General features: G+C 39.8%; 1 protein-coding gene across 1 annotated transcript in view; it reads right to left on the bottom strand.

The window, feature by feature from the left end:
- Positions 1 to 7,775: 7,775 nt before the first annotated feature.
- The window catches only part of LOC128733890 (cell adhesion molecule Dscam2), a 115,145-nt gene continuing 109,190 nt past the window's right edge, over positions 7,776 to 13,730 (bottom strand). Inside the window, exon 24 of the mRNA XM_053827743.1 lies at positions 7,776 to 12,616. Coding sequence (XP_053683718.1) covers positions 12,532 to 12,616 — 85 coding nt within the window. The 3' untranslated portion in view covers positions 7,776 to 12,531. The remainder of the gene's footprint in view (positions 12,617 to 13,730) is intronic.

The following is a 13,730-nucleotide window of genomic DNA, read 5'->3' as shown; positions in this document are numbered from 1 at the left end:
AAAAAACTACATAAAATAATGTGTTTCACTGGTTCTAAAACCATACTGGCAATTAATTTTTTTTTTGTAAAATTAATATAATAACGATGTAGGCTACGGGAGGGTATTTTCAGCAGGTTTCCAAATTTAGCCTATTTGCCTTTTCTTTCGCCAATAAAAATACTTTGCTGACACACAATTTTAATATGTTATAACCATTTTTTCAAGACTGTAAGTAATCTACTATTTTGTATTCAAAGAACGTGTCAAACCCACCTGTTCTTTCACTAGAACACCACCTGTTCGGCCATAGGCCGAAAAAATAGATGCCATCGCTTAATGTATGGGGGGAATCCACCATCAGTTCAAGGTCCTGCCAATGTATGTGGGTAGACTTACAGTAGATCCAAATTTGACTGTCAAATGAATTTCACACTAACGCTGTTTATAGCCAGCTGAGCAGCGTGGTTGAGAAAATCCCGAAGGGGGACATCCAAATTCACATGGGCGACTTCAACACGAAGATTGGCTCAAACAACGCGGACCTTGAACGCGTCATGGGACGCCATGGCCTAGGGGAGATGAGCGAAAACGGGGAGCTGTTTACAGAATTTCCGCCATCAGCCAGAAATGGCGAAGGAGCCTTCTTCATGTACGCAACAAACGCAGCGCTGATATTGCATCCGACCATCATCTTGTTATCGCTGAGATACGTCTGCGCGTCGCACGTGTCCAACGACGGGAGGAAAAAGTTGGATGCCGCTACGACGTCCGCCGCTTGCAGAATCCTGATGTGAAAACAGCCTTTGTCGAACAACTTGAATCTCGAGCCTCGGAGTTGCCACCTGGTGGAACCGTCGAAGAGCAATGGGCCGGCATCAAGAACGCTTTCATCGCGACCAGTGATGAAACCCTCGGCAAAGCGCGCAGCGGGCGAAGGGAGTGGATTTCGGATGAAACTTGGAGGAAGATCGACGAGCGGAGAGAGGCGAAAGCCGGCATTGAGCGAGCGCGGACCAGATCGGCTAAGACAGCTGCCCGTCAACGATACGCCGAACTGGAGAGGGCTGTTAAACGTGCTTGTAGGCGGGACAAGAGAGCCTGGACTAACTCCCTAGCCGAACAAGGAGAAACCGCCGCCGCCAATGGTGATATCCGTTTGTTGTACGATATTTCTCGCCGCCTTAGTGGTGCCAGGATGAATACAAAGGACAGAGCTGGTCAGCTATTGACTGACCGTACAGAACAGCTTAAGCGATGGACTGAACATTTTGAACAACTCTTCCGAGTTTCAAATGTCAGAGACCAACAAAACCAGCAGCGTATGATGCCTACGGTTCGTCGAATCAATCTCGTGAACTCGGAGGCGCCATCGCTGGATGAAATTGTAGCAGCCATCAAGAGACAAGAGTATGAAATCCAATAGAGCGCCAGGGATAGATCGTATTTCAGCCGAAATGCTCAAAGCTGACTCATCTTTGTCAGCCCAGATGATGCATCAGCTTTTCAGCAATATTTGGGAAACCGCAACTTTTCCGGTGGACTGGATGCAGGGCATATTGGTCAAAGTCCCTAAGAAAGCAGACCTAACTGAATGCGGTAACTGGCGTGGCATCACGTTGCTCTGTATTACTCTCAAAGTACTCTGTAAGGTAATCCTCAACCGGATCCAGGAGAAGATCGACGCTACTCTGCGGCGACAGCAAGCTGGAATCCGTGCTGGCCGATCATGTGTAGACCATATCACAACGCTCCGCATTATATTGGAGCAGATCAACGAATTCCAGGACTCTCTTCTGCTGGTGTTCGTTGACTTCGAAAAGGCGTTCGACCGACTCAACCACGAATACATCTGGGGCGCACTTAGGCGTAGAGGAGTTCCAGGTAAACTAGTCCGTCTCATCGAGGCTCAGTACGAGGAGTTCTCGTGCAAGGTTTTGCACGACGGCGTCTTGTCCGACCCCATAAGGGTTACTGCTGGCGTGAGACAGGGCTGCATTTTATCCCCGCTTCTGTTTCTCATCGTTATGGATGAGATATTAGTTGGAGCAATCGACAGTAGACCAAATCGAGGATTGCCTTGGAATCCTCTAACGATGGAGCAGCTAAATGACCTAGACCTAGCCGACGACATGGTCTTGCTCGCACAACGCCGAAATGATATGCAGAGCAGGCTAGATGACCTCTCCGAGAGCTCTCAGACAGCAGGTCACAGTCAATGTTTCGAAAACTAAGTCTATGGTAGTGAACACTGACAATTCCACCAACTTCACAGTAGCGGGACAACAAGTTGAGCAGGTAGACGCCTTTCAATATCGTGGTAGCCAGACAACGCCCGATGGTGGTACCAAGACTGATATAGCCACATGGATCAGGAAGGCCAGGGGTGCCTTTGCAGGTCTGTGAAACATTTGGCGCTCAAACCAGATCACAGTGTACGAAAACTCGAATCTTTAATTCAAACGTTAAATCCGTACTACTGTATGCATGTGCGTCCCAGCGGAGACAACGCAGGTATTCATTAACCGGTGCCTGCGATACATCATTCGTGCCTGGTGGCCTGATAACTGGATATCCAATGAGGAACTCCATCGTCGGTGTCATCAACGGCCGATAGCCACAGAAATTCGTGGACGTAGGTGGAAATGGATCGGATACATCCTAAGGAAAGGAGCGAACGAGGTTTGCAGAGAAGCACTCGACTGGAATCCACAAGGACAGCGTAGAAGAGGCAGACCCAGAGGCTCATGGCGACGGAGCTTAGTCAACGACATCCGGGCTGTAGACGAGAACCTGTCCTGGCGACAGGTAAAAGCCATGGCGGGTAACCGTCAGCAGTGGAGATCTCTGATTTCATCTCTTTGTTCTGCCGGACCGGCGGACATGGACATATAAGTAAAGTAAGTAAGCTGTTGTAGAAGGACTAAAATGGATTGGGCGGACCCACAAGCAGAGACACTTGTGCGCATTCCGGGATTATATCAATTTCCTTCCAGCATTAAGATCCTTGCATGTAACAATCAATTTCGCTGCACCAGCTTTAACTCACGTGATGGTTTGTTTGTTCGAAGAGTGCAACAAATAATACATAATATGATATATAATGAAATGAAATTAATATAGATAAAAATAGAACGAGCTCACCAGCAGTCCTTTGAATCAGGTACAGTTGCATCATTTGAGTTTCCATCAGTCCTACATATACAACAACTCAACAATTTCCATGTACATTATTCGAAAGTTTTACGGTCAACGTTTTCATTATATAGTAGGTGTTTGAAGAGTTAGAACGAAACAAATAATTAGAATATTATCAATTTCCCACCCTTTCGTACGCGATGAATTATAACCGTCGCGGGCGAAACCGTCGCCAGAATCGTCGCGGGAGCGAATATCGTTTATTTTGTCAAGTAAATCAATAGCTTACGTGCTAGACAAGCATAATAAATACTTATAACTTACATACAGCCAAGCAGATTCTTTCTGCGACGATTTCAAGCTATCGAAAAAGTGAGCATCGCGTTTTGTTACCAAAGAAACGAGCAATACATGTTGGGGCTTACTTATCAACGCGGCCGAGTGGAACAGCCATCTGCCCAAAACCACAATTTTGATATTAATATTTTTTTGAAACGATGGTTCTACAATTGATGGAGGGACAGCAGGGGAAAGTAATGAAATTTTTTTGGGGAATGGAGGGGAAAGAGTGGAAAGGGGGGTAATAGGTAGCTACGCTTAACAAGTTGTGACTCCTACCTTTTGTCCAATGCTGGAAGGTGCATGGGTCGAACCAAGCTATAATCAGGGATTTGAACCCACAACACCCGCCAGGGCGTGTGGCTCGCTGATACTCGTGTTCCTCTGAACCATAGAGGCGCTGGACAAAAGGAGACTGCGCAACCCCCCTTATTAATCCGGGTTATTTTTAGACATAAATTGTGCCTCTTCCTCCTTCTACTGTAGAAACCGACCGCGAAGTTTTAATCTAACTTGTTTGATATTAAAGCTAAGCCCCAATCTCGCTGCTTCTCGTTTAAAAGGTCTTGTTCGCTTCTGAACGAACGGCTGGTTGTAGTGGACTGTATGTGGTAGCGAAATCAGTTAGGCCAGTAGCTAGTTATTTATCAATTTTAAATTGTGACGCACTTCACCACCAGCATAATGCGTATTTAGAGCAGAAGTGTTTGAATCATCACGAAGTAAAAGTACTGCTTGGAAAGGTTTCCATTGCATACTTGGTGAAAGTCGGAAGGTACAAAAAATTTACTGTCACGTTTTTCATAGATTTTCGTAAAAAATTTGCAGATACTTTACGGAAAAAGATATTTTGATAGTGTCGTGTTTAGGAAATATTAAATCCAAGTGAATTTCGATGTGAATGTCTGTGCTATAAAACTTCCGAATATTCAGCGGCTTTTGCGAAACCGGACAGAAGTAAAAAAAATCGTGCGTTCTGAAACCTCCACATGCCAAATTTGGTTCCATTTGCTTGAATAGTTCTCGAGTTTTGAGGAAATTTGTGTTTCATTTCTATGGGAGCCCCCCCCTCTTACGCACTCCTTAAAATTGCTCTCTTACCTCTCCATAAAATTGCTGGTCATTTTATCTATCCGACGTTATATAAATTGTTCAGTTTCGTTGACGTAGGACTACGTCTTTGTTTGCTATACTGGGACTGGGTAGCACTTTGTGAAAAAGAAAATAGAAGTGTAACGTTTGAATGGAAGATTTCAAATGCTAATAACTACTAAACTACTAAAGTAAAGGGCTGGTTTTATATTTTAAAAAAATATTTACTTTCAGGACATCAAATTGGACTAGCCTAGCCTAGCAAGTTCAATATCTGTAATTTGGGAAGGTTTTGCGCTATCTCGTTGGTCACTTCCAGTACGCTATCCTTCAACATCAATTGCTATAGATTCGCCAGAGACAAGTCGATGTCTGCACAGCGAACTGCACACCGTGAAATCACGCAGATCTGTTAGTCCTTTCAGTACCTCATATAGCCATGACAAGCGATGATTGGTTGCAAAAGCCGTCATCAAAGTTGGAACGTGTTTTTTTGCAAAAAAGTGACGGAAACTTCCCGTCCCAATAGGTCGAAGATTCTTCACGACGTTTAAACCTATACCAATTTTATATTTTTGCTTGGGAAGTACGCCATAGTGCAAAACCACCCCTCTTGTTCAACCGATTTTATCGTTTTAACATTTAACCTAGTCCAGTTTGATGTCTTGAATGTAAACAATTATTTAAAATATAAAACCACCTCTTTTCTTCAACTGTTTTTAGCTTTAAACGTTGAAGCTAGTTCAATTTGATATTCTGAAAGCGCAACGTCATAGAAAAATGAGCGGATATCCTTTCCTACAGAGACTATAGATTACAGAGGTGTCAAGGCACTCAAAAGCCGCTAAATTTTGAATCATAACCGGGAGTTGCCTTTATTTGTGATGGTACTCTCCGTTTTGATTCAAAATTTAGCGGTTTTTGAGTGCCTTGTCGCCTCTGTGATCTACAGTCTCTGTATCCTTTCCTTTTGCCAGATTGTATCCATACAGATACACTCTTATTGTAGCTTTCGACTGATTATCTTTACAAAGTTTTGTTTTTCGGTTTTGCAGTCAAATTGCTGGTAAAATCAGAGGGGTTGTGTACAAGACACGACCGCATATATAGGTGACGCAGGACTACGTAAGTCTCTTTGTAGTGATAGTAGCATGTATCCATGCTTGTAATCATTCGATTCTTCATGTATACATGCTATATGCAACATATATACATGCTACATGCGTTGTATATAACATTTATCAAAGTAGTAACATTGCATACGTTCAATCCTCAAAAGATTTCAGAGTTATTTCTATGTGTATTTGGAATCAATTAAAAAAAAAACCAAGAACACAAACTATTGCTTTCCTGCTACCTTACTGAAATTAAAGATTGTTTTTATTACCCATGGTTCCCCACGTTGAAAGGATTTTACCAATTCAATCCTATTTTATCAACAGCACATCTTTTCACTACACTTCTAATGAAACGGCAAGCATGCGTAAGCGTATTCATACAGAGTCATATTATAACCGAACACTACAGGACAGCTGTAGCACATTTTTCCAACACAGATATCAAATTCGCCTAGGTTTAAACGTCTCGCAGTAAAGAATTTGCGATCTGTTGGGATAACGAACTTTTCTGGCACACTTCCCTAACACAGACATAAAATTGGACTAGGTTTAATCGCGTTCGTAAGAAATCTGTTGGCACGAGGGGTCTTTGTCACTCTTTCTAGCGTACTTCCCAAGCAAGGACATCAAAATGGTCTAGGTTTAATCGCGTCGCGGTGTTAAGAAATCTTGTTGAAATAAGGAAACTTTGTCACTTGTTTTGGCTTGCTTCCCAAGCACAGATATCAAATTGGTATAGGTTTAGACCATCGTAGTGAATTTTTCAATAGTTCAACATCAAGAATCTATACTTTTCTTCATTTGGGTCAATTCTTAGAAGATTTTCCAATCAATTGGTGTAAGAATATGGAAAATCGTTCGGAAAACCACTAAGCTATTAGCGTTCAAAACCTGACCACTTTTCGAGAAAGATTTTTTGGAATGACACCCTATACCAGCTACCTTCCTGACAGACGTAGTCCTACGTCAAAATTATATTGGAATACTTTCTCCATACCCGAAGTTGCTATCTGGAACTAACACTTTGAATACCTGTCAACCTGTCAACCTGTTACCCATTGAATCGAGATTCGTCGTTTTATCCACAGTATTCCGGAAATAATTAAGGACATGGCCGATTCAACTGACATCGATTGGCAATGTAATCTGAGTACGAGATTTGAAATCGGGTGAGGACGTTCCTTATATTTATTTATTTTTTATATACTCTACTGCGAAATCAAAGGGCAATGTATGGCAAGTTTGGAGTGTTTTATTTTCCCGGAGGGGAGAGTTTTCGATTCTTCGGACATCTTGTTTCGAAGATTCTTGAACCAGTTATTCTACGACAATTTTTATGTGACGGTGACGGCAAGTTTCACTTCACTTAACCTTTATTAGCAAAGATACTCCCAACGAAACAAATTTACAGTTAATCAGAAACGGTTGGTACGAGACGTCCCTGTTCCTTCTTCCCCGGTTGATTTTGAAATACATCTATGTATGAATAACTTATTCGCACAAGATTTATTTCTTATAATCGTCTTATAATCGTCTCACAGTTGGCCTGGCCGATTAAACATTTGCAATATATCTCTGATATTTTGCAAATGTTAATATTTAATACAGACAAGAAAATAATTTGAAATATTTCTATGATCAGAAATAATTAAAATTATTTCCAGGAATCCTTTATTGTGGCTGTGTTGGTATTAATAAGAATAAGAATAAAAATATACTTGGTGAAAGTCGGAAGGTGATGGTGAATCGGATCAGTTTTATCCGATTATCAAATCGAAAACCACGATTATATTATGTGGAAAAATTGACATACACACTTAAAAAAAAGTGCCGAAGTCAGCAAAATTTTGCCGAGATTTGGACAGCCGAGCGTTCGGTAAAATTTTTTATGATGCCAAACGTTAGTAAAGATCCGTAAACGTCGAATAGCAAAACTGAAATTTTTACCGAACGCTCGGCTGTCCAAATCTCGGCAAATTTTGCTGAGTTTTTTAAGTGGTAAGTCTGAATGAAACACATGGTATTTGGCTGAATAGTTCGGAGTTTCGAACAAATCACAAAAGTAAAAAACAATCGGTGTAAAATTTTGCTATTTTTTTATTTCTGGTTTTTCGAATTTATTTTATAATGATTCAGTTGTTTCACTTGTGTCTGTGTGTACGTTACTTTCTTCATTACGATTTCACAAATTAGATGTTGTTTGCTGTTTTGTTTGCTATCAATATTTTTTAGCTGATTTTAATGATAATAATCATGCTTGACTTTTTTTTAAATGTTAATTGCCAGTTGCGATTTTTAAGAGTTTTTTTCCTTCGGTTTGTTACTTCTGATTCCATAGTAAAGCGAGCTGATACAACTACATTCAATTTGATGGGTTATTATTTGTTGGTTTGCGCTGTCTCATATATCATCGTTTTTTTTTTAATTCATACCGTATCGCAGCATGGAAAAGTTTATTTTACGTTTAAAAATCATCGTTTGTGTGTTATCCGCTAACTCGCCCATTGCTGAAAACTTTCGTGACAATTTTCATCAACAGCTGAAGCGGCTATGTCGTTAGAATGTTAATAATGCTAGCAACTAAGCTGTCTGTGTGGTAAAATGCTACTTAATAATGTGGCTCTGCGGTAAATTATTATTCGAACGACCTGTTGTAAGTTTGAAAGTAGATAATATTGTTTGAGCCACACTAAACCAACTATCATCATCCATTTCTGCGCGCTGTTCGTATCGTTTTGTGATGGATCGTTTTAGAAATATATTGACTCATCAATTTCTAAGCAAGGGAGAGGCAACGCAACAACTACGTAATGACTTTGTACACAATTGCATGTGTTTTGATTAATTTGTTTTGTTTGTATCGAGCAGCGTTTTTTTTCTATATGTGTTATTCAAGAGAAGAATCGTTGTTTAATGGATAGGTAAAACAAAATGGCATTGAATAGGTAAAATGCACGATACAACTGACAGTTTAATGGTTATGGCACTCGGGTACAGGACCTAAAACGTCCGGTATGTTAGTCGTTCAAGCTGAAATTTTGACTAGAGAATATATGCATCATTCTGCAGAAGAATACGAAACGGTTCGGAAAAGTGGCGGGTAGGAGGACTAGGAATGTCTGTAAATGTATAACTGCTCGTGGTTCGATTTGCTACATGAGTTTTGTTCCAAACAACTTTCAATATTTGATTTCTGTGGTTTTACTTGTTTCGTTAGTTTTTTTTTGTTTCTTTTGTCCAAACAGTACAATTTTTTTCTTTCAACTTGCTAAGTTCTATAATTTTGTTTTAGTTCAATCAACATCGGTATTTGTTTATCCAGTAACTTTACTATAGGTTTGTTTGCTTAATTTTGTTTCTTTTGAATCTGCGGTATGTCATGTCTGCTGTGGGTATACTAAGTTTAGTACCAAATGCGATACAGTTATATGCTTGGTAGAGTTTATTCTCAGCAATAATTTTGTTCATCACGATAGTCTTTAGTTTACTTTTTTTTGTTTACCAAATAAATTTGTTCAATCACTTTGTTTTTTTTTCATCAGATCTTCGAACTTCAAAAAACAGACATTACAAAGTACAGAAGTATAATTTTTACAAAGAAGCGGAAGAATGGAAAACTTAAGTGTACCGAAAAATTTCATCACACAGTATAAAAATTTGTTCCTATACTCTTACTTGTCTATTATTCAATAAATTACAAAAGTGATTTATTAATTTTTGTGTTAGTATATTTCGTAATAACTGAGTCCAAGAGTTTTTTTTCCTTTCATCTTGCGTGTATGCGTGTTAAGGGTTACTTGAGTAGGAAGTATTTTAATCGTTTACAGTAACTTGTAGTCGTTATTAGTTATATATAAACATACCTAGCAAAAAGGATAATATTATTTATATAAATGCTTCTTCATTTGCTCTTAATTTGCCCGTTTTGTCACGCTATTGTTGTATCGATTAGTGGTTATCTCAGGACAGACGTTGCGAGTGCGATTTTACTTTCTCTACTGCTAGTACAGTTGCTACGGTGTAGTTCGGATAATAATACATATAAGCTAATCTCTTTCGAAGGACGCGTCATCTCGAGGAATCGAACCGATATCGAAGGCAGTTTTAAAGGGTTGGACCTAATTCACAACCGTCAGAGTATGGAAGGGAAGGCATCCGAAGAGCGAAAGTTCTGTCCATAAATGTAGAAATGGTTAGTGTGCTATTATGACTAAAATCGAGAAATTTGAAGTTGAAACGGCTTTTACAATTCACACAATTCAATGACGTACCGTTTCATTGACGGTTAATCTGGTTGGATCCTAAATGAGACTTTGTAATGTTCATAACGAAATTGAAGGTGAACGTAGCAACCTGTGCGTTGGTATAGAAAATTAACCAAGCTTTTTGAGAAAGTTTTACATGTGGGAAAAGTGGGTAACCATTTTTTATTTGTGGACAGAGTTTTTACGCAAATTTAAATTTATTCACTGGTGTAAAGGAAATATGGAGGACAAGATTATCCGCAAAGTGGATCGTTAATATCTAATAGTACAGAGTTGACATAAAAAGTGATAGTGACCTGCTGGGAAACCTCATCACAGGTAATTTTAATATCATTGTCCAGTTGCCAAAAATGTAAGTAAAAGTAAATCGGAAATTTTGCTGCAATTCAATCTGTATTCGAAATCTAAAATTCATAAGCTCTTTTATAAGAAAAATTCTTGCTTTAATTCTGGATCATTTTTGGTCAATCCTGTATTTTCGTTTTTGATCTACCTGTTGGTCACTTCCAAAATTAAAAACGGTTACATAAGCATAAATTAGTTCTAACATCGAACAAGGGCGCTATGTACTACGAATCTTTTTTTCTACCGGAAAGCTCTCTAACGCTACATTTGGGTGCTCGTTTTTCGTTTTTTTTTCTTGTTAGCTCTAAAGGTGCGTTTAGATTGGCAACATGTGGCAGGCAACTTTTTCCAAACTGTTGCCCGATGTTTCCAAGCAGCATGGCAACGTATAACAAATGTTCAGGTGGCGACAGAGCAACATTGAGTAACAACTAACAACATGCTGCACACCACATGTTGCATTCCACATGTTTCCAAAAAATTGCCCAGTCTAAACGCACCTTAACAAACATTCATCTCCCTCCCATTTTTGTTTTGCTTGCAGTATGGAAGGGCATCCACGTACTTGGTAGAAAAATTGAGCAATCGTCGTTCCCCTATCTCATGTCTTGTTCGTTTAACATTTTTTGGTATTTTCATTTCTCACAGCATCTGGTTGTTGTTATCCTAATCGACTCTACCGCGTAAACGTTTGACTGGGCAGCCCCACCGGAATGGGCAGGCGCAGCCTAGAACCTAAACCTATTAAATTAAACTTTAAAAACACTAAAGATATGCTCGCATATGGAAGCAAAAAAATTAAAGCTTAGATTTTTGTTTCTACCCTGTGTGTTAAATAATATAAGCACAAAAGAAAAACTTATGAGTCTAAAACCACACATAACATAGCAGGCCATCAGCTTTTCAAACCCAAAAATAAGCGCTGTGCTCTACAGCTTTTCCGTCCTGAGACAACCAACTCGCGCAGCTTTCATATAACGCCATCCTTGTCCTACTACATTTCATCAAATCGACTGACGCGACGCGACGGTGAAATATAAGTTACCGTCGTGTTACGCTAAATTGTTCACATAGCGGTGCCTCACATTATTCGATACTAGTAGGACTAGTGGGACGAGGAAATTACATTCACGTTTTTATTCAGTAGCGGTGGCAGGGTGTGTGGTTACCATGCATATATATGATTGATAAACTCTTACACTAGGTCATCCTTCTCTCTATCGCTCTCTCGTTTTCTCTCTCATTGTCGCCGTCGGGCTATCTCACTCTTTCTAGCTTGCCTAATACCATATGCCGCCGCAAGGGGGCGATATTTGTTGTGGTGTGTGTGTATAATGCATGTATGTATAATGCATTTATGCTCTGCCTGATCTGCTTGTGCGGTGGCAGTTCTAAATTACATCATGTAACACTATCATCGCTAGATGATTGGTTGCTATATTTGATTGATTTGAAATTTTATTTTATTTTTTTTTTGTTTTACTTTCAAACTATCCGGCCGCTCCTCGGCTCGGGCTATCGTGCTTGTGTATCATCGAAGGAATCTAAAATGTATGTATATTATAGCTGTCGGTTAAAGGTAGAATTTCTTACTTAAGGTTGTAAATTGATAGTGATTCTAGTGATGTTTATTTCTTGTTTCGGTAAAATTTGAGTAGGGTCAGGATTAGTTGGCTTTATCATGCTCTTGGTTCGATATACATGTGAGTTGGGTATTACCGGTGCAATCATATTCCGGATTCAGATTTCGTTTCGCTCGTAAACCTAGCTGCTATCACAAATAATTAAAACAGTTAAATGAATAAAACCTAGATTACACTCATTGTGAAGACTTTACACTTATATGTACGTACATAGACAGACACTGGGTTCAAACCATATGTGATCGATACAAGTTTGTTTGCTGTAAGAATAATTGTACAATAGACGACAATCTGCTCGGATCTGATTGCTGATGAGGATGATGTTTTGATGATTCAGCGAAAGTTTGATTTCTGCCGCTTGCGCCACAGTGACAGTGAGTTCCGCCGGATGGTCCCGTAACTGTGGTGCGAGTCATCATTTATTTTGTATAAGTTCGGCGGATCAGTCTAGCAGACAGGACCGGTAAAAGGATTTTGGAGCTGGGAAATGGATTGTGATGAGCTGGAAGCATGGGGGTTGTCTATTGATCTTTCTAGCGGAGGCCTACTGATGGTTGGCGGCCGTCCGTTGGCTGCTACTCGTCACTGGTCGTTTGGTTGACCATTTACAGATTACACTGCCATAGTATCGTAGGCTGTGAGTCCTGTACCGGCGGGGGCTGCTGTTTGTTTGGCGTACTTGGGTTTGACTTCGTTTCTACAATGAAAAATACGCGCGGGAGTTGCATGTTCAAGCAAAACGCGGGTAGAATACAGAGAAATGGAAATTAGGTGGCTGAACTAGCTAGAACTCTATAGGTGGTTTTGCAATGGGGCTGCTGTAAGGTTAGTAAATAAGGTTGCGTGAAAAGTGCTTCGGTCGTACAGACTTTGAAGGTTGTGTAGGCTTTTTTCTTTGCAACGGGATGCAGTGAAGTTCGGCGGTGTGATAGGATCCAAAGTTTCAATAAAAGGTGAAATGTGATTGCATCTTGTCGGTTCTGTGCGCAGTTAGTCATTGTTTTTTTTTATTAAAAGTGACCTTAGAAGTTCTGAAACTTTTAGGTTTTCGATAAAAATTGGTAGAAATGTTCATTACTTCAAACTATTTAGCTTTAGACAACGTTTAACATATCAATTTTATTTATTGATTATCAAAAACAGTCTGACTGATCGCTAATTTTAAAAGAATCATACTATTATTACTTTCTAGATGTCTAAACACAGATGTCTAGGCACGGACACACAGATAACGCTGACTCGGATCTCTATCTTGAGCATGGTTAAATATCTACAGATTGAGCAGTAAATCCAAAACGCAGTAACTTTATATAGAAAATGGAGTTAATACAGCAATATTTTGGTGAAACGTCGAGTAGTAGCAGTGCTAATACCGATGATGAATTTACCGGTTATGGCGATAACCATAGTGGAATCACGGATTCAAGTGCAAGTTTTTTGCTTTTTCAGATCAAACATGGAAACGGACCAAAAAAGCAGCAAAGAGACAACCCGGGTCATTCGGTAAAGCAAGTACTTTGTGGATGCCATCGAAATTGTTCCGATTCGGTGGCCAAAGATGATCGACTTGTTATCAACGAAACGTTTTGTAGTCTGTCGAAAACCGAACAGCATCAATACATTCGTGAACGAATACGATTTTACAAAAACACGAATAATTCGTTCACTAACAATATTCTTACAAGTTTACACTGCAGCGGAACAACATTCAAGAAAGACAGGTCATTCTTTGAAAGAGTTACCGATTGGTTATACGGCTTGTAATAGCCATTGAAAGCGTTTAAGGTTAGCTTAGGACGCTCGCGCTGAAT

Source organism: Sabethes cyaneus, chromosome 2 (assembly GCF_943734655.1).
Source record: "Sabethes cyaneus chromosome 2, idSabCyanKW18_F2, whole genome shotgun sequence".
In the NCBI taxonomy this organism is placed as follows: Eukaryota; Metazoa; Arthropoda; class Insecta; order Diptera; family Culicidae; genus Sabethes; species Sabethes cyaneus.
Note: the sequence above shows the minus strand (reverse complement) of the source record. Positions and strands in the feature narration are given on the sequence as shown.